The sequence below is a fragment of the Rhipicephalus microplus genome, unplaced genomic scaffold, assembly GCF_043290135.1.
Source record: "Rhipicephalus microplus isolate Deutch F79 unplaced genomic scaffold, USDA_Rmic scaffold_21, whole genome shotgun sequence".
In the NCBI taxonomy this organism is placed as follows: Eukaryota; Metazoa; Arthropoda; class Arachnida; order Ixodida; family Ixodidae; genus Rhipicephalus; species Rhipicephalus microplus.
Window position 1 is genome coordinate 271,660 of NW_027464594.1, and position 19,117 is coordinate 290,776.

At 46.1% G+C, this 19,117-nt stretch overlaps 1 protein-coding gene across 1 annotated transcript in view; it reads right to left on the bottom strand.

The window, feature by feature from the left end:
• The window catches only part of LOC119170139 (anaphase-promoting complex subunit 7), a 51,816-nt gene that overhangs the window by 22,668 nt on the left and 10,031 nt on the right, over positions 1-19,117 (bottom strand). The window contains exons 5-12 of the mRNA XM_037421197.2: positions 17,519-17,634; positions 15,415-15,543; positions 12,628-12,715; positions 9,990-10,085; positions 9,237-9,325; positions 7,960-8,074; positions 6,491-6,632; positions 3,048-3,148 (exon numbers count right to left, since the gene is read on the bottom strand). Coding sequence (XP_037277094.2) covers positions 3,048-3,148; positions 6,491-6,632; positions 7,960-8,074; positions 9,237-9,325; positions 9,990-10,085; positions 12,628-12,715; positions 15,415-15,543; positions 17,519-17,634 — 876 coding nt within the window. The remainder of the gene's footprint in view (positions 1-3,047; positions 3,149-6,490; positions 6,633-7,959; positions 8,075-9,236; positions 9,326-9,989; positions 10,086-12,627; positions 12,716-15,414; positions 15,544-17,518; positions 17,635-19,117) is intronic.

Sequence of the window (19,117 nt, forward strand, 5' to 3'; positions counted from 1 at the left end):
GGAATGGTGACTTGTTCTTCCAGCACATTCAAGGCATGGTTTTCTGACGGCGTGGGCGGCTGTAGTGCTTCTTCTGTGGATAACGTTATCGACTTTGTTCTTAAGGTGATGACAGCCCTATGGAGGCATAAGAAGTCCATACCAAGGATGACATCTCTCGAGCAATGCTGTAGGACTACGAAGTCTGTACGATAAATACGGCCGTTAATGGTGACTCTCGCTTTGCAGATTCTTGTAGGCGTTACGAGATGACCCCCGGCTGTGCGGATTTCAGGGCCTTCCCAAGCTGTCCTTTCTTTAACTTCGTAGCGAACGACCTACTGATGACGGAATAGTCCGCTCCAGTACCGACGAGAGCGGTCACACTGTGGCCGTCGATAAGAACGTCGAGGTCGCTAGTTCACCGTCTCGCATTACAGTTAGGGCGTTGTGTGGGGTCACAGCTGCGTTGGCTTGTTACAGTGCTTTCATGTTGCGTCGTCAGGTCACCTTCGGTAAGTGAGCTTTCGCCGTCAGGGCTTTGCCAGGTTGGCGTTGTGTTCGGAAAGCTCCGTCGCGTCGTCGTCGTCATCGGAGGATTTTCGGTAGTTCGTCGCACAGCAACCGCACCTCCATCGGTTGCTGCCCTTAGTTTCCCGGATATGGGCTAGGAGACCGGCCCCGCGTTAGGCCAGAGTACTGCCGGTGGTGCGGCGACATGCGGCGGCTGGGCGACGGCGAACGGGAAGGACTTCGTGGTGTCCATTGAGTTCCTGTCAGGTAGTCGGCGATGTCATGTGGCCGTTCTCCTGGCTGTGGACGCGGTGCATTGACGGCAAAGCCACGCAGACCCATCTGTCGATACTGGCAACGGCGGTATGTGTGTCCGGCCTCGCCGCAGTGGTAGCAGAGCGGGCGGTGGTCAGGGGTGCGCCAGACGTCAGTCTTCCTCGGCGCACTGCGCTGGGCCGCTGGCGAACGGTAGGACGTCGGTGGGGGTGGCGGCGGCGGTGGCGTCTGCCGACGGAAGTGCGATGGGGCAGCGTTTTGACGTGCGCAAGGAGGAGGGGCATGGCGGCGGGCTGCAGCAGCATAGCTCATGGCTTGCAGCTGAGGCTCTAGAGGCTGAGAAACGCCAAGCGATTGCTGAATGTCCTGGCGTACGACGTCCGCGATGGATTCCACGTGAGGCTGCGCTGAAGGAAGTAATTTTCGCAGCTCTTCTTGCACTATCGCTCGGATCATCTCACGCAAGTCAGTGGTTCCAAGCCCTTGAATGCCAGCGTAGTTTGTAGACGAGAAGCTACGGTTATATTGTCGCGGGCGCATCTCGAGCGTCTTCTCTATCGTAGATGCTTCTGAAATGAATTCGGCGACTGTCTTTGGCGGGTTTCTGATCAGCCCGGCGAAGTGTTCCTGCTTTACTTCTCGTATGAGCAGACGGACCTTCTTCTCCTCGGACATGTCGGGGTCAGCATGGCGGAAAAGTTTTATCATGTCTTCCGTGAATAGCGCCACGTTTTCGTTTGGCATCTGCATGCGGGTTTCGAGAAGAGCTGCGGCCTTCTCCTTGCGCACCACATTTGCGAAAGTGGTGAGAAACCTGGCGCGAAAGACGTCCCACGTTGTAAGGCTTCGCTCTTGATTCTCGAACCAGGTCCGAGCAGCATCTTCTAAGGCGAAAAACACATGCTGGAGCTTGTCATAGTCTGTCCAGTCATTGTAGGCGGCGACGCGGTCGAACCTTTCGATCCAGCTTTCCTGGTCTTCCAGTGGCGAACCGCGGAAAGTTGGCAGTTCTTTGGGTTGTCGCAGCAGGAGTGGTGCAGGCTGCACGGGGGCGGTCATGGTTGCAGTAGTTGATGTCGGGATCCGGGTCTGCCTGGCTGCTTCAGGAAGGGGCCCGTACTCTGGTTGTAGTCCCCTCTGCCGGCGGCTTGTTCACTGTTCAGGGTTAGTGTCCGTGTCTTCTTTGCCGCTTGGGCTGGGGTCGCGGCTTGAAGGGGGCGTCCGGAACATCAAAGAAGCAGCACCTCCATCAGATGTCACGGGGTCGTGACGTGGCCGAAGACAGGAGACTTTGTGTTGGAATTTAACTGTTTATTTGGGCGAACCTGTGCCCGGTAAACAGAAAATCTGATTACAGTAGCAGCCTTGGACTGATAGCGGCGAACGGAGCGTCGGCCGTCGATCAACTACTGACAAGCGGCGAAGTGCGTCGGCATTTATACTTTTGCCATCGAATGTTGTAGCGTTATCGCTGGCGGTGGCGTAAGTTCCAGAATAATCAGTACAGTTCGCCGAGTGGGCGTGATCTTATCGAAATGACCTACTAAGTCCGGAAGCTTCTCGAAAACTGTACGCGTGTTTTGCGCTGAGAATTGTGTAGTGTTTTGGGGCGATAACAAAACTTGAGAAATGGAACGTGGCAATATGTATATTGTGGGTGCTCAACTTTTTGAAAGGCTTTTAATCATTTACTGCATACCTGTGTTAAATGCCCGTCAGCTGTGTGAACTATGAAAATCGCTAGGAGGTGAAAAAAAAGAGAGACTGAATAGAAGAATGAAATTGCTTGAGCTTTGACAGGATGCTCGTTTTTTAAATTTTATTTAAAGCACGATTTATTTTCATATAAATAAAAATGCAACCCATATTAAATATACAAATTGGCCACCATGTGTCACCCCTTGCGATTTTTCAGGATTTACGCAACTGAGTAGCATGCTAGGATGATAGTGGATACAGCTTGCTTTTGATTTTGTTTACGCTCACCAGATGGTCACTTGATTCAACTTCATTCTTTTTAGTTTGTCAACACCATTTTGTAGCAGGTTTGGAGCAATTACTAGCAAGTATTACACTTTAGGGCAGCATAAAGCAGCATTTGTCTTTTGGAGCAGTCTGGAGCGATTGGAGCAGCACATGCTCCACCCAATGAAAAAAACTGTTGTTTTCTTTACCAAGATGATACTGTAGGCTGAAAATGTCCCCAGAGACTGTCAATGAATGAGCACTCCACAAAAACAATATGCATAAATAAAAAGAGAAGGAAGTGCGGCACTGACTGTGAGCGCCCGGGGGGTGTGGCCCAAGTGCTTGCAGGCATTGCTGGCGAGTGTCGCTGCATCGTTGTTCCGCAGCTGAGCCAGGTAGCAGTCCACCATGCCTGCCAAGAAGGAAATGCCCTGATATTCAATGGAAGTACAGTAGAACCTCGCCGATACGTTCCCGCCTAATACGATCTCCCAGCTCCTACGCTTGAAACCGCGAAAACCAGAAATGCCCCCATCAACGTTCAAACGCATCAATACGTTCCGCTTGATAGGTTTCCGGAAAATACTACAAATAATTGGCAGCAACTTTCGGCACTGTGGCAAACTGCAGTCGCATGATACGTTCCGCGGGTGAAAATTATCATTCAGATGTGCAAAAACAAAACGCTCTCGAGTGCTTGTGAAATGCAGACTGCTGTCCGCGGCGACAGCGATTTCTTTGCTCGTCCTGCACACTTTTTGTTCAAACCCAGGGCTACAACAGCCAGGAGAACACTACAGAGCTAACAATGTGGCACAAAGAATGAATGCGCTGTCGGTCACCTCCAGTTCGCGATGCTTCGGTACATGACGAACGTGCTGCCTCCGCTACACTATGCGCTATGCATCTTTCTCACTTTTGCTACATCTGCCTCCTCTCCCAACCACATATCACGCGTAACTGGATTCTGTCACCATGTTCTTCCTTTAGAAGATTGAAAATGCCATGTGTATTTAGGTATGTGAGCCACACACCTTTCAGCGGTAAATATGAAATGGTAAAGATGCGTTAAAGATACGTGCTTATCTCCCTCCACTAAACCCCCTGTCATTAGCGCACTACTATGTTATCTGGGTGTCGGCAACACTGCAGGGTAATCTCCACCGGACATGAGCGTCGCCATACGAGATCGTCGTCAGTGATTGTCGCTACTTCAAGAAGAAGAAAAAAAGGCATATGCAATCCGGGTCCTGTGCGAGGCTGCACGTTGCTCAATAGTTCGCTATTCGAGACAGCTGCACCTAGCATGGTGTCGAGGAAACGCAAGCCCTTGGAATACTTGAGCCCTACTTGGGACAGTATGACGAGATAAGTGGTTAGCAATCGTTCCAAGAAGTGCGGTTTTTAGCGGCAGCTTGCATAGCAGGATACAGAGCACAGCGAAGACGACCCTTTGGGGTGCGGGTCTGACATTAAAGACGACATCGATGAGAGGCTCTTTTCCACTGGCGCCGATGCACCCTCTGCCGAGTTTGTCACTACAGACGACAACGTCTGGACTTGCGAGCCGCAAAGTACCGTATTTACTCGATTCTACCGCACCCTCGATTGTAACGCGCACCCGATTTCCACCGCGAAAAAAAAAAAAAAACGTAAGACATCGATTGCAACACGCACCCATTTTTCTCGCTGGCCCGCACGATCACACCACTCGAAAAAACGACTCCTTTCGGGAGCGTCTTCCATTTAAATATGAGGTACGGGCGAAGCTTGTGCATTGCCGTCACTGTAGTTTTACCGTGGACCGATGCCAGCACGCGAACTTGCTTCGCCCCCTTCTTCTCGACGGTTGTGGTGCCAGGCATGTCGAAGTAAAGAGGCGTCTGATCGGCATTCCCGATTTGCCCAAGCAGGTAGCCGTTGTTGCGCCGCAAGTTTAGGACGAACCTCTGAAAACTGAAGCTTTTCATCGTACTCTTCCGCAAAACTTTTCGCATATGCACCTTCCCCTTCGGAGGGAAAAGCCTTTCCTCTTCATAAAGTTAGTTAGCCAGCACCTGCTTGCGTTAAACTGGCTCCGCATTAGACCTTTTTCTAAGAGTAATTGCATAGCCCGCACTTGGAGCAGTTCTGTCGTCACGGGCCGCTGTGCCGCTCCCTGCTCAAGCACATACTCGCCGAGCAGCTCTTTATTTGCGGAAAACGACCCTTCTGTGGTCCTCTGAAGCCTTTGCGTGAAGCTTTGCTGTCGACAATCTTCTGCTTTTGTTTCTGCCGGTCCCGCACGCACGTTTCGGGAACTCCGAACGACCGCGATGCGGCCCCATTTCCGTCCGTTTCTGCACACGCGATGACTTTTCTTTTACAAACGGCATCGTGGTGCACTCGAGTTTTTGGAGTCGGCCCTTCCACGCCGTCGATGCTAATGCACTACTAGATGATGAACTCCTCAGCACACGTACGAAGTGCCGCACATGGGAAACACATAGACAGAAATGGCCGACGCGCCATGCCGACGCACGTAGGGGCTGGCCATTTTGGATTTGCCGATGGCAATAGATTGACCGTAAATTTTTTTGTTCGTACTCGATTCTAACGCACATGCGATTTATGAACTCGCTTAACCGGAAAAAAGGTGCGCGTTAGATTCAAGTAATTACGGTATCGCCGAGATTGTCGCGGAGGTGGTGCGGGGGTGTGCAGCGACGGAAGTGGGGGACGAGGCACCGGAAGACAGCGGTGAGAACGAAAGCATGCGCTGTCCTGCTAACTTCATCGAAGCCCTTGCTGGACTAGAAGCCTTACAAAGCTTCTTTTGCATAAAAAAACAATGAAAATGTGGACATGGGTCTACAATGTGTGCTGACGGAGCTTTTCTTGTCCAAGGGTGAGAAGCAGCAGCAGAAATTTCATGTTTTTTGAGAAATCCGTGTTTTTTGTCCTTACACCTGCATATGGACTTCTCAGCCTCAATTTTTTGCTGGATTCGAATCATCCGTTTATCTTCCCCAGTTTTTTTTTTGGAAACGTATCAACAAGGTTTTACTGTAAAATTCGTTGTTTCGGGTGCTAAATCCACGATATGATTATGATGTATGCTATTAAAGGCCCCGGAATAATTCTGGCTATTTCAGGTTCCTTACTGTTTGCAAAAATGAAGTTGCAAAACGGTTTTCATGCAAGCCAACCCAATCAAAACGCAGCCGGCTCTCGTTTTTCCCGCACGGTGAACGCTTGTCTCACAAGAAGCTTCAATGAATGAGCAATGCCACATCGAAAATGTGAGCAGTTTCCCGGAGTTCATGAGCAGTAAAGGCGCACTGAAAATGAACACACAATAAAGGCACACACATGCGCACGTAGGTATAGTGCCTTCATTGTGTGCTCATTCTCAGTGTGCTCTTACTGTTCGTAAACATGAAAGGCCAATGTGCCCAGATTACCCTCTCAGTTTCCTGAGAAATAGCATGTGTGATCCCAGTGGCACCGGATGGAATGTCTGCTCACACACATAGAGAACATGCTTCCTACTCTTCGACTCGCAATCAACATGACACGTGACCAGTTGTGCGCTCTTTGGTTTCGCAATTTGTTCCACCACTGGGCAATTTAGAGAGCTTGTTTACTGCATACAGAAGGTGCCATAAATGTCATCTTGCTTGTCTGCACTACTGTTGGCTGTGTCACTTTTTACTACAGCACTCTACAGCCCACAAACAAGTGCACACGCGAGCTTACATGTACACACACACACCTTTGTAGGCCTCAAGCCGGTGAGGTGCCACCTTGAACACTTCGCTGAAGTGGGCGATGGCTTCGTGCACCTTTTGCACTTCCAACAACACTGTGCCCTTCAGCAGAAGAGCCTCCACATGGCGAGGGTTCAGCGTACATGCCTGCATTGCACATTGATTGGGGAGGAGACAATGTGGCTGAGAGAAATAACAGTGCACTTCTACGTTCACTGCAGTTGTGCTTGTGTTTTTTTTTTTTTTTTTGAAGAACAAACGTGCCGATACTCTCGTCACATGGGCACCTAAAGGTCTTTTGAGCAAAAAGTCTTCATCTGAAAAAGGGTTCCGCCCGCAGACAAACCACAGCGGGTGATCTCCTTTTCAGAAGCGGTACTTTCTGGAAACAGCGTTTGTCGATCTCTTTCACAGATGTAAAAGAATAGCTTTGAAACCAAAGGGCGTCAGCAATTATAATTGGTGAAACAAAAGTGTTAATTCTGTTACCTAGGCTTACATACAAATCAAATTCATATCTGATGGAAGGCGTAATAATCCCTTTAAAGCTTATTTCCTTGGGTACAACTAAAGCAGGTCAAGAGGCTCAGGGATACACGGCGGCGCCTAGCGCATCACACACACGAATTCAAGAAGTGCGGTATTGTAGCATGTATGGTCAATGCCGCCAACTGAACAGCCCTTAACGCACACGAAGAGCAATGGCTGCAGCAATCAGAGAGGGACAGTGGGTTTTATATATCGAGATACGTAATTTTGTATCGACTGGTAATTTCGTTTTGGAAGCTAGCGCCATGCTGTCAGTTGTGCATTCGGAACAAAACACTGAATAGAGATGGTCAGCGCTGTGTGTCTGCGAGACAACTCCTGTTCATTAAAGGTCTTTGAGGTTCGCAAAAGACCGCTTACGTGAAAGAGTTTTCGCGCACTCATGTGAAAGTGGTATAAGACAAACAAAGGCCCAATCATCATAAACTATAAATATAGTGATATCGTCCACTTGGTTTCGAAATCCGTGTTCTCAAGCAAAAAAAAGTGACTCTCTGCACGTAGTAGGGGTTCCTACATTGACGGCTCGTTCACAATGTCGATTGACAGTGGTTGTTCAGCTGTTTGCAACTGGCAACCTGGCAGCGACTCGCAGTATTTGCACCAATCCGTGTGACCTTCGCGTTACCTATACAAATGCCTTTACAGATAGCACTTGTCCCATCTGCGTGCAAAACCACCGGCTCAAAATGGAAGAAGACATGCTTTACCTGTGCATCTTATTCATTAGCAGGTTTAGCAAGTGAAAAATCTAACAAAGAGCTACTAGCCTCGAACAGTCGCCTCCTGCAAAAGCGAGCATTTGCGAGTGCCTGCAACCGGTTGCTTCATGACTGCCGAGGTTCCTCGACGTGAATGAACTCTGACACTAGTTTGATCTGAGCCGAGAAGTTTCCTATCAGAGAGGGAGAGGCCATGCAGCTACCTTTTGAGAAAAGTAGATGGCTCGGTTGCCCTTCTTGGTGACGTAGCAGAGGTAGGCCATCACGACCCATGGCTCAGGACTCCTGCTGTTCACCGACATGAGCTGCGATGAGAGCCTGCGAGGAGGACGAGTAACACACCACTCACCAGTTGTAGGGTTTCACGTGTACAAACTGCATACGATACAATTACAAAATACCCCGCAACGGGGTAGCCCAAACTAATTTCGACCACTAGCGGTACCTAGGCATGCACCAAAATCTCGTACATACATGGAAGCATTTCTACTGAACCGTAATCAAAATATGCAGCCAATAGGCTATTTAATGTGTAAGACAGATGTTCAATTGCTAGGTTCCCATTTGCAATACAAATTTGGCACAACCAATGCCATCTTGTCATGTAGCGGCCCCACATAGTCTATACGAAGCAGAAACCTCATTTTGCCCATCTCTACGAAGTTTACGCGAATCGCTGCTGATGACGTAGGCCAGCGTTCCTCAGCCACGAATTTTCGGGAACCCTTGTGGAGCAGTGAAATGGATAAGGGACTCCTTGCAGCGAGAGAAAGAAAGGTGGGGGTTCATGAGACAGCAAGCAGATTGAAGTACGTGGCTGTTAAATTGGTCTCCGAGTCCTCATAGGAATCCGATGACCCCCATTTGAAAACCAGCGACACAGGCAATGCTTGAACACAGTTGATACAAGGTGGTGGCAACATATTCAATGTCTGGTCGAAACCAGGCCACCAAAATATCAACCTTGCTAGCTTTCATGAACAACACTCTCTACTCAGGAGGCGATGTCATCTGTTGCCAAGAGAGCACGTTTTGTAGGCACTGCAGTGATGTTTTAGTAGTCTATGCACATCACGACGGGCACGATGTCTTCAGATTCCATCAGAAGCAGTAAGGGTAGAAGTAAACAGCCTAATGCGCTGGCATTGCAACACAGTTTATTGAGTTTATGCTGGAAATGCTATATATAGTTGAGTAGCATGTTAGGCCATCTCTGTATCTTAGCCGGTTCCATGGTAAGTGCCGGATGTTCTGTCCTCAACAGACCCAGCAATAGCTGACGCTTGGTGTTGCGAATTTTAGAACCACAAAATGGTGTCGGTTAATACAAAAGCAGGCGTCATAGGAGATAACTCAAAGAAGGCTGTCCTACAGAGGACGTAATATGGGCGAACAACGATAAAAATAGACAATAGTTTGCTCATTGCTCTGACAACAATTGCTCTGTTCGATGCCTAAATGAGAAGAACAACAGACTCACGACTCAAGCTCTTTGACTTTCTTCTCCTTAGCCAGCAGGGCTGCGTACACGTCCATGCCTCGCAGCAGGTGCGGATCCAAACTGTGCACCTGTCGGGAAAGAGTTTCTTCAAATGACCACATCAACAGTTGTGATGAACATAAAGGTACTATTTCTACAGTTAAATCTTGATACAATGAAGTCGGTAAAATCGGCAAATTTACATTGTGATATCGAAACGTCGTCCTAATGAAGCGCAAACTTTCATGCACAGTATGCAGCTCCCTATGTATTTTTTTATTACACTGTACAGAGTGTTGTGAGATTGTTCAAACAACAGGAAAATAATGAAAGTAACCTCCTTCAATGACTTTTAAGAAAATGAGTTATGAAGAAAATGAGATCTGGCTACCACAACCTGATGAAATGCTATCGTTGTGCTCTTCACTGCAGCGCTACATTAGGTGTATTACTAGTAGGTCCGGCACACTGTGGCGACCAGTGAAAGCTAAGTGAAAGTTCTTTGTAGTGATATCGTGCATACGAACGTTTTTTGCAACATTGAACTTCAACATACACGTTGTTCTACCGACACACTTCCATAAGAAATCTTTGTATTATTCACTAGTAAGTTTTGAAAAAACTAAATAAGCTAAAAAGTCTCACATAATTATCTAAACATGCACAGTGTTCATAGGATGTAGGCAGTCATGTGAACTTGTTGAAAACTGAAAGGACTGCCAACAGTCACTGATGCATAACAACAACTCTCACCCTCTCCAATGTGGCTGTAGCATTCGTATAGTCTCCTGTGTGGTAGTAAGCCTCCCCTAGCGACGCCAGGATCTCCACGTTATCCGAGAGCTGTGGCTGCACAGAACATGAGCAAAGGTTCGCGGGTCAGCACCTATACAAGAAGCACTGGGTACACTGGAAAGGTCATATATAATTGGTGTATCAATAAAAAAATGAAGTAATTTATATAAGATGGCAGAATGTCAAACAGCAACTGAATGTAATATATATTTACACGAAACCCTTCAATTAATAGACTATAAAAATATAGATTTTCACTTGAGCTAACGGGTACATTGCCAAGACAAGCTGCATTAAAAAGAAGGTGAGGAGCGAACACACGACAGCTTCATACACTGTGCCCCTCAGCCTGCCTCCAATGTGGTTAATGCCTTTATAATAAATGAGTGAATGGATAAAGAAATAACCAATAAAATAAATAAATAAGGCACATTTTATGCATAGACATTGTGGATATATTAATCTCTTCCACTGGTACAACTTGCATATGCCATATTAGTGAGCTCGATGTGAAACTTTTAAATGCAAAGCAGCTTTAACACCTATATACTACCAATAGCCAAAAAGAAAGTGTACCTTTGACACTGCAACAAATGCCGGCCAAATTTAAGTGCTAGGAGTGTGCATTCCCGTACTCAAAAGTAGGCCTGGGAATTCTGTCAGGTAATATTTGGCCATGGATCTTACAAGAATACATTTAAATAAGTGCCACCCTTTGGCAGTGACCTATCGCAAACGTACAGATTATGAACCAATCAGCACTGTATATGACACCACTGCACCACCAGCTCAGTGCAGTCCTTAGTCAGATCCAGGAGATCTTGTTCTTACCTAGTTGGTTCATCTTGCCCATTCATGTCCTCTTTGTGCTCCTCTCCTTAGTTCTTAAGCATTTTGTAGCTAGCAAGCACACGAAGAACTGCTAGAAAAACAATCTGACATGATGCTGCACTCAACTTCTTTTGCACATCTAAAATCCTCCTCCTCGCTAAAAGAAATTATTGATCAGACTGTGTTGTGCCTGTAGCACCTATATTTTCTGTGCACCATTGCATTTCATAATGTTGCATACCTAATTACACATTTTGGAGGCGTGTTGACTTGCAGAGTCAACATTCCCAGCTAAACTGTAGACACAACTACCCCACACGTACCTCTTTGGACACCTGTCAAGTCACAAGCTAGCAATTAAGCAATCTTTGATAATTTTACACACTGCAACTCATAGTATTCTAAGTTACCTTGCCCCCCACAAACACATACACCGCACACACTGAAACATAACTTTTGGCATACCTTTTGTGTCTTTAAAATGATATACACATCTTTTTAGATATGTTACACATGCTGCACTCAGACTTTCGAATTCAATTCATCAACGGTCATGACTGCACACATGAAAAAAAGTTTTTTTGAAGAATGGCTTGTTGATTGATTGATTTGTGGGATTTAACGTCCCAAAACCACGATATGATTATGAGAGACACCGTAGTGGAAAGCTCCGGAAATTTCGAACTCCTGGGGTTTTTTAACGTGCACCAAAATCTGAGTACATACACGGGCCTACCACATTTCCACCTCCATCTGAAATGCAGGTGCCGCAGCCGGGATTCGATCCCATGACCTGCGGGTCAGCAGCCGAGTACCTTAGCCACTAGACCACTGCAGCGGGGTGATGAATGGCTTGTGGCAGGGTGCGTCCCTCGGTAGCATATAGTGGAGTATATTAGTGAGGTGCACATAAATTTACAGCCCATAAACAAATTTGATGTGTAAACACAAGCCATTCATAATGTTACTCTCAGAAGCGTTTGCTTTTAAAAATCCCTAAACATACCAAAACAACGCTTACACAATGATGAAATGCTACAGCACAGAACGAATGTGCTGAATCAGATTGTTCTTTCAATTTTAACCGTTATACACATTTACGTCTTTCCACCATTGGCAACAGCAGCATCACTGAAAAAGAGCTACAGTGAAAACTGTGCATGTTCAAAAACTGAACAAAACCTTCATCGCTTCATTGTCAGAAAAAAAGAAACACTGCAAATCCACTTAGTGAAGGATAAGTGGGCAAAGCAGTGGGATTATTTGGTGTTGCCTTCAATCACCTGTGACATTGTCCACTCATGCATCAGTCATAAATGATATGTTGTGTTGAGTTGTGAATTTCGTTTTGCCTTCATTATTACTGCTTTGTGGTACCAGATCTAGCCCGAAGTTGGCAATGACGAGGTGTGTGCACGTTCCTGTGGTGGTTGTTAGTTTTTTCCAGTTATATGAAGTGCATCGTAGAGCTTATCGAGATTTCATATACTGCACGAGCCAGTCAGTGTTTGTGATTATCATCGTCATCGCGTATAGTGGGCACCTTGCATTTGCTCGGCTACGGCGAACGCCGCCAACGAACAAGCCTCAACCTTATTAAGGAGCTTCACCCTTCAAACATTTAAACCCCAACTCAAGAGACACTGATATAATAGACTATCAGTTATACTAGACAGCAAATGCGCATCTCTCGTAAAGGGTTTCAGTTGTGGTACAGAATTTAGTAAGAAGCTAAGCCCGAATCCCTGATGAGCTGCACACTCACCCTGGCTTCAAGCTGCTTGAAGTTGGTGATGCTAGACGAGTACTCCCGGGAGTGGAGGTATGCATTTGCCTTGATCCACTGCCCAAGCCTGCATGGGGCAATGTTTTTAGTAGACACAGCCATCGTCGTTCCCGCTTTTTACTAGGCACACTGCTTGGTTATGATAAGTGGAAGAGGCATAAAAGTCGGCACCAGCTGCCTCAGCAACCTGCATATTTACACACAGATTACAACACTTCTGCAAAACTCCCTGAATTAACGGGAATGGCGTGCGCACATCTTGACATATTGGGAAATGTGAAATAGGAATTGGTTAAAAAAAGGTTTAAGATATTACAACATCCACTTCAAAAACACAACGATTATATTTTTTTGCCAAGAATAGTTCCGTGTACATTGTAGTGTAGTATCCTGATTGCTTGAAATGTCGCAATCATAACTGACGGGCGGGCAGCTTGAATCAAAGTCCTTCAATACTTTTACTGTTCATGAAGCCCCATCGTAACTCTATGGAAGAGCTTTGTGCGCTGCAAGGAGAGGCCGCGTGGCAGTACTGCATTCTCCCCGGGCGGCCGCATATCATGGCATGTCTTCGTGCATTTTTCATTCTTTGATTTAGTGTATGTTTAGCCTGAAGGTTGAAAAGGAAGCCGCAACATGATGCGCACCTGGGTGTCGATGCAGTCACAAGGAAAGTCACAAAAAAGTGTCTATGTTCAGGCTGCTTAGACAGTTTGGGTAAAGCGAGCTGTATCACGACAACAAACTGGTGGTTTTACATTTGATTTGCCACAAGTGTGTGTGCGTGCAAAAAGCACTTCAATGAGAGTGAAATCTTTCGCATGAACCAGTGGCTAATTAGAAGAGCCATGAAGACGCCACTTGATTTTTCGAAACTTTTGCCAAACGCTGTGCCAAGCATATTCCACAGCCCCCCGGCATAATTCTCTCAAGCAAAAAAGTTCAGAGTTCACCTGTCTACCGAGCGTCTCTGGGTACCGTCAGATGAGCTGGAGACTGTCGAGGAGGCTCTGACACTGTGCATGAGCCCCTCTGACACAGCTGCCGTGGATAATGACGCAGTTAATGAAGGTGAGCATACTGTCCGCATCTTCCTCATTGCACGCCAGTTATGCAGAAGCTCGATGAGTGAAATACTCGCAGTTTTCTTTTATGCAGGCGCTGAGATGACCAAAAGTGTACAGGTGATATTCCAAATAAACGGAGCTACATGCAGACCTTCACAGCTTGAAAAATTCAAAGCGCACGTTCGTTGCTTGGAACAGAAACTTCTGCGCTACCGATTGAAGCTTGGTAGGGTGACGACCCATGAGAGAAGGCACCAGAAAACTGTACGAAACTTGCGCAAGCTGTAAAAGCATGAAAAGTTAATTTTCAATATGAATGCGTCATGAGTCTGAAAAGATACTTTTTTGCACCACATGTTGACACTGCCGGTGCGTTTCATAGTCCGTGAATTTTATTGTTTGATGAGACATGTAAGGCTTTTGCCTTAACAGTAAAAACAATAAGTAAGGACAGGGAGGACACGGTATGAGTAAGCTACACAGCAGAGTAAAGGACTGGGAAACAACACTGCACGATCGACCGAACTTTGAATTGGCTATGGCACTGTAGTGATAAATCATGCATAACGAAACACGAAAATCATGCAAAAACAACAACAAGTATTGCTTGATTCTCGTCACTTGCTAAATTCAAAGCACCGATTCATTCAAACTGGGTGTCCGTTAGATAAATACAAGGCTATTTTAAGATATCTTCGTATGCTAGAAACACTAAATGTATATGTAGGCTGAAAGATTGGATATGCGCTATAAATACAAGGCTATTTTAAGATATCTTCGTACACTAGAAACACTAAATGTATATGTAGGCTGAAAGATTGAATATGCGCTATCAAGAGTTGCAACTAACTGCGCTTCCGCGACGCGTTCGGATCTGCCAGAGTCATTGAAGAGATCTGGATCATCCATAAATTTTCACTAGATGCTTCAGGAAAAAAAGAAGCATGCTTGTGTAGTGGTAGCATACTACATAAAGGAAGCAGCACACCCTATTGCCATTGAATTTCTAGCTTCAAGGCCCCATTCGACACTACATTTCACTATATTGGAGTTTCCCTGAATCTCCTCAAAAATAACATCACTTTGAAAATGTAATCAATTTTATGGGTACATTTAATTACGTTTCGCAGTTCCAACGCGTGCCGTACCATTGCAGCGCTGAGGCTGCTGCGATGGTACTCTTTTGTCCCTATATCAAACTTTCGTCGAAGCTTCATGACCAGTAAATGTATTAAAAAACTGCGTGAACTGCACAGCCAGTTCCAGCTAAGTTCCACGTACAGCGGAACTTCCATTATTCATTACCTGGTTTTGCAACAACCCGCATTAAACAACAAATTAAGCCTCCACAGCTGACCTCAGCCTAGATAAAACGGAAATCATAACCGTCCCTATAAAACCAAAAATATGTTCCAGCCATGTTTTTGGGCTCCATGACTATGGCATCTTGTGGTTGAATTCGCACGCTACATTACATTAGGCACTGATAAATGAGTTTGGGGCAAGAGGAGTGGTTCGACGCAGGATAGCGCAGCTGAAGAAATTTGGTACACAATGGTGCAAATGGCCCAGCTGTTCCACCTCTGCATCGTGAAGCATACACATAAATGTGACATGGGGCTCGAAGTTTCGGACTGACCAGCAATGGTCACATGTGAAAGACCTAGCTGTGATTTTAGGCTATTCTAATTGCACAGACCATTCCATGTGTGGTGGCAGAGAAGAGCCACTGGAGCCGCCAGGGTGCAGCACAAGTGCAGCCACCTCTCCAGCCTTGACTCCCAGCTCCAGAAGACCCTTGGCAGCTTCCAAAGCAAGAGGACACTCCCTGCAGACCAACAGTGCCAGTGACGCGAGTTGGTCACAATTTGTAACAGCCTGGCAACAAACAAACACTAGCCACGTCTGCCCTCTTACCAGAGTTGCAGCCACAAGGTTATACAACTACACATTGTGTGAGCTATTGTGGCTTTGCGATCGTCGCCGTGTGATCATTGAGACTGAAAATGCAGCGGCCACCTTTACTGTGCAACGATTATCGAAGAACAAACTTGAATGAGCACCCACGAATCAATGAAGCTGTATCCCTAGGCTATTGAGCCTTTGGATTTCAACCTGAACATACATTTCGGCTGAGTGTCTTGTTTACAACACAATAATTAAATTTGACATGGAAAAACTGAAGAAATTCTCACCCCTTCTATATTTTCACATAAAAACCTCAAAAACAGTTCTCGCTCTCAGATTTGTTGGATCCACTAAAAACTTCACTTCGAAACAAACCAAAGCTGCATCTTCATAACAAACGTAATGTGCACCTAGTGAAAATCTACGTATACATTAGCAATCTGCATATTTGGGCCAATTGATAATTCGCTTTCCAACATGAGGCAGGAAGAAAAATTGAGACAAGCCACATGTGGCAACAAATACTACATAGAACAGCCGAGGAGTGGCCCGAACAACTACTTAGGGGGGCATTAGTATAATTTTCGGCGTGGTTTACAGGGTCACTTGGTGATGCAATATCGAAGCTGCGGATGTACGCCTGAATTTGAAAAATTTCCAGTGTGCGCTAGAATCATGCTGGCCAAAGAACACAAGAAATGATAAAAGCAGCTGAAATAACCAATGTTCACTGATCACCAGTGTATCAATCTGCCATTTATTGCCCTGTCTAAGAACTGCGCTGTCTAGGTGTAGCATGTGCCCCACCGTGGTCTAGTGGCTAGGGTACTCGGCTGCTGACCCGCACGTCGCCGGATCGAATCTCCACTGTATTTTCGATGGAGGTGAAAATAGTGTAGGCCCGTGTGCTCAGCTTTGGGTGCACGTTAAAGAACCCCAAATGTTCGAAATTTCCAGAGCCCTTCACTATGACGTCCCTCAAAATCACATGGTGAGTTTGGGATGTTAAAACCCACATATTAATCAATCATTAGGTGTAGCATGTGATAGGGAAAGCTTAACCATTTTGTACAAGCCTTCAGTTTTGAATGTAACTGATCTTGAAAGTTTACCAATTATTACTTCGGAGTGTTGTAATTTGAAGAAGTGGAATGGTGCAGGCATGCAGTTAGTGTGATAAATATATGCCCTAACAATAAAATTCTCCTGAAAGCTAGCGCTTGTGCGTGTTACAATTTTTCTTCATTTTTTTGTCTAGAATGTTTGCAGTAAACAAGAAAACTACATACACAGCCAATCCTTGCTTTAACAAAATTTATTTCAAAAAACCTGCGGTGTAACAAACTACAGAAATACAAAAAAGATGCATACCATCAAGGAAGGACTTGAGACAAAAGAAAATGGCATCTCTCTCGATTCCTTACTTGATGGTATGCATCATCTTTGCACTTCACTATGCATGCACCAAATAGCCCAACAACAAGTTTTACATCGTAGCAAACTTTTGTACTTATCTTAATCTTACCTCCATCTTTTTTATACACGAATTAGCAGGGTATTCTTGTGCTTCAGTTTCAATTCAACCAAATGAGGACCTAACAAAATTTTTAGCTCCAAGTAAGGCATACTTGCAGCTAGATACCTTGCAACATCGAGGTTCGACAGCATTTCGTACCCATCAAAATTTAGTCCATGAGTTGAACCTGCGCCACGGTGCTTCGCAGTGCAGCGTCTTAGCAAGTACGCTACTATGGCATGCAGGTGAGCTTTTGGAAATTAAGCCAGTCATTCAGTGAGACAAAATTCAAACCTTGACAAAGTGGCCCAGGATTAGTACACTATAGGGCATTTTCACAAGGCGCATGTGAAGGATGGGAAAGTCGCGATACACTCACTTGAGCACCTCGCGGTAGCAGGTGATGGCCGAGCGCTCGTTGCCGCTCTGCTGATACAACTGCCCCAGGGCCATGTTGACCCGGCTGCTGCGTTGCTTTCCTGGAATGCTCTCCAACTGCAGGCAAGCAATGAATGATGCAGCATAAGATGAGGGGGAAGCTAGTTTGGTGGTTAGAATTTCATAATCCATTGCTCTGAGACAGACAGCCATATTAACTGTATTAGTGCAATCTTTCGAAGCCAGCTGATGTGTTGGCACTGTGTTTAAACGTAACCTCTTCATATGCGACTCTAGTGCCATAATCTGTCAGATCAAGGTAGCTTCATGTGAACATAATTCTGTTATTCAAAGCTATATGTTAAATCTGTACAGCTGCTTGTGGCTGAAGACGATTTATTTAAGTACAGGAAAGGTGAACAAGTTAACAGGCGAGTTAACAGGCGTAGCTCAGGCATTAGAGTCACTACTGGCCAGCGTTCGACACAAGGCTTGCGCTTGTGCCAAAGCGCCAGTACCATGGCGTGCCCGCTTCTTTGTTGTCGTCTAAGGCGACGTGTCACTCTCCCTTCTTTAGACGAAGTCTCCATAGCAGCCAGGAGGTTGCCTAACCTCTGGCAGTCACAGTTGCCGAGTGGTCACTGCCTGTGACGTTGACGGTTGAGAGGGAGTGTTGTCCTGCATCTTGGGTGAGCCAGGCAATTTAGCGGCTGGGCTCGATGGCGTCTTTATGGGTGTTGCGTTACAAGCAAGGATCACGGTTCGACGTGGCACAATATTTGACCTTCAATCCAATCTGGCTTTTTCAAAAACTACTGGGTAAGCACTCTATCCGCAATAGCAAAACGGCAAGATTTCTCCAATGTCTCTTGGCTCTCAAAAATTTGTTTGCCCACCTCCCGCTTGAGAAGATTGAGAAGGCACAGCAGTTCTCGTCCAAACATAGCTCTCGCAGGCGTCATTCTTGTGGCAGTGTGCATCGTCATGTGTTGCCAGTACAGAAATCTTGCAAGTCGGCACTGTATGGACTTGTCTGCATCCCTCAGCAGTGCTCTTTTCAGCTCCGCCACATGGCGCTCTGCCTGGCCGTTTGTTGCAGGGTGGTATGCTGATGAAGTTACAGCCTGTATGCCATTTGAGGCTTAGAACTGCTTCATATTGCTGGAGATAAATGCTTTTCTGTTGTTGGAGATGACCTTTCAGAAAATGCCTAATGTTGCAAACAGGCTTCAGAGTACATCGATGACAGCTCCAGATGTTGCTTGCGTCATGTGCTGGACTTCGACACACTTTATGTATGCGTCCACAGCAAACAAGTAGGTGTGCCTGAGTAGTGGCCCTATGAAGTCAATGTGCACCATGTTCCATGATGTTTGGGACCGGTCCCAGGTAGGAATGGGAGCTTTATATGGGCTCTTATCTGTCTAATGGCATTCACGGCATTGTTGCACCATTTCCTCGATCCCCTAGTCAATTCCAGGCCACCATACATAACTCCTTGCACATTTTTCGAAAGAAATTCACCGCGAAGAGTTCAACGCATTTGCCTTTTGATGGTTCTTGCAACGCCTGTAGATTATGCTGTAGCCATACGCCGATA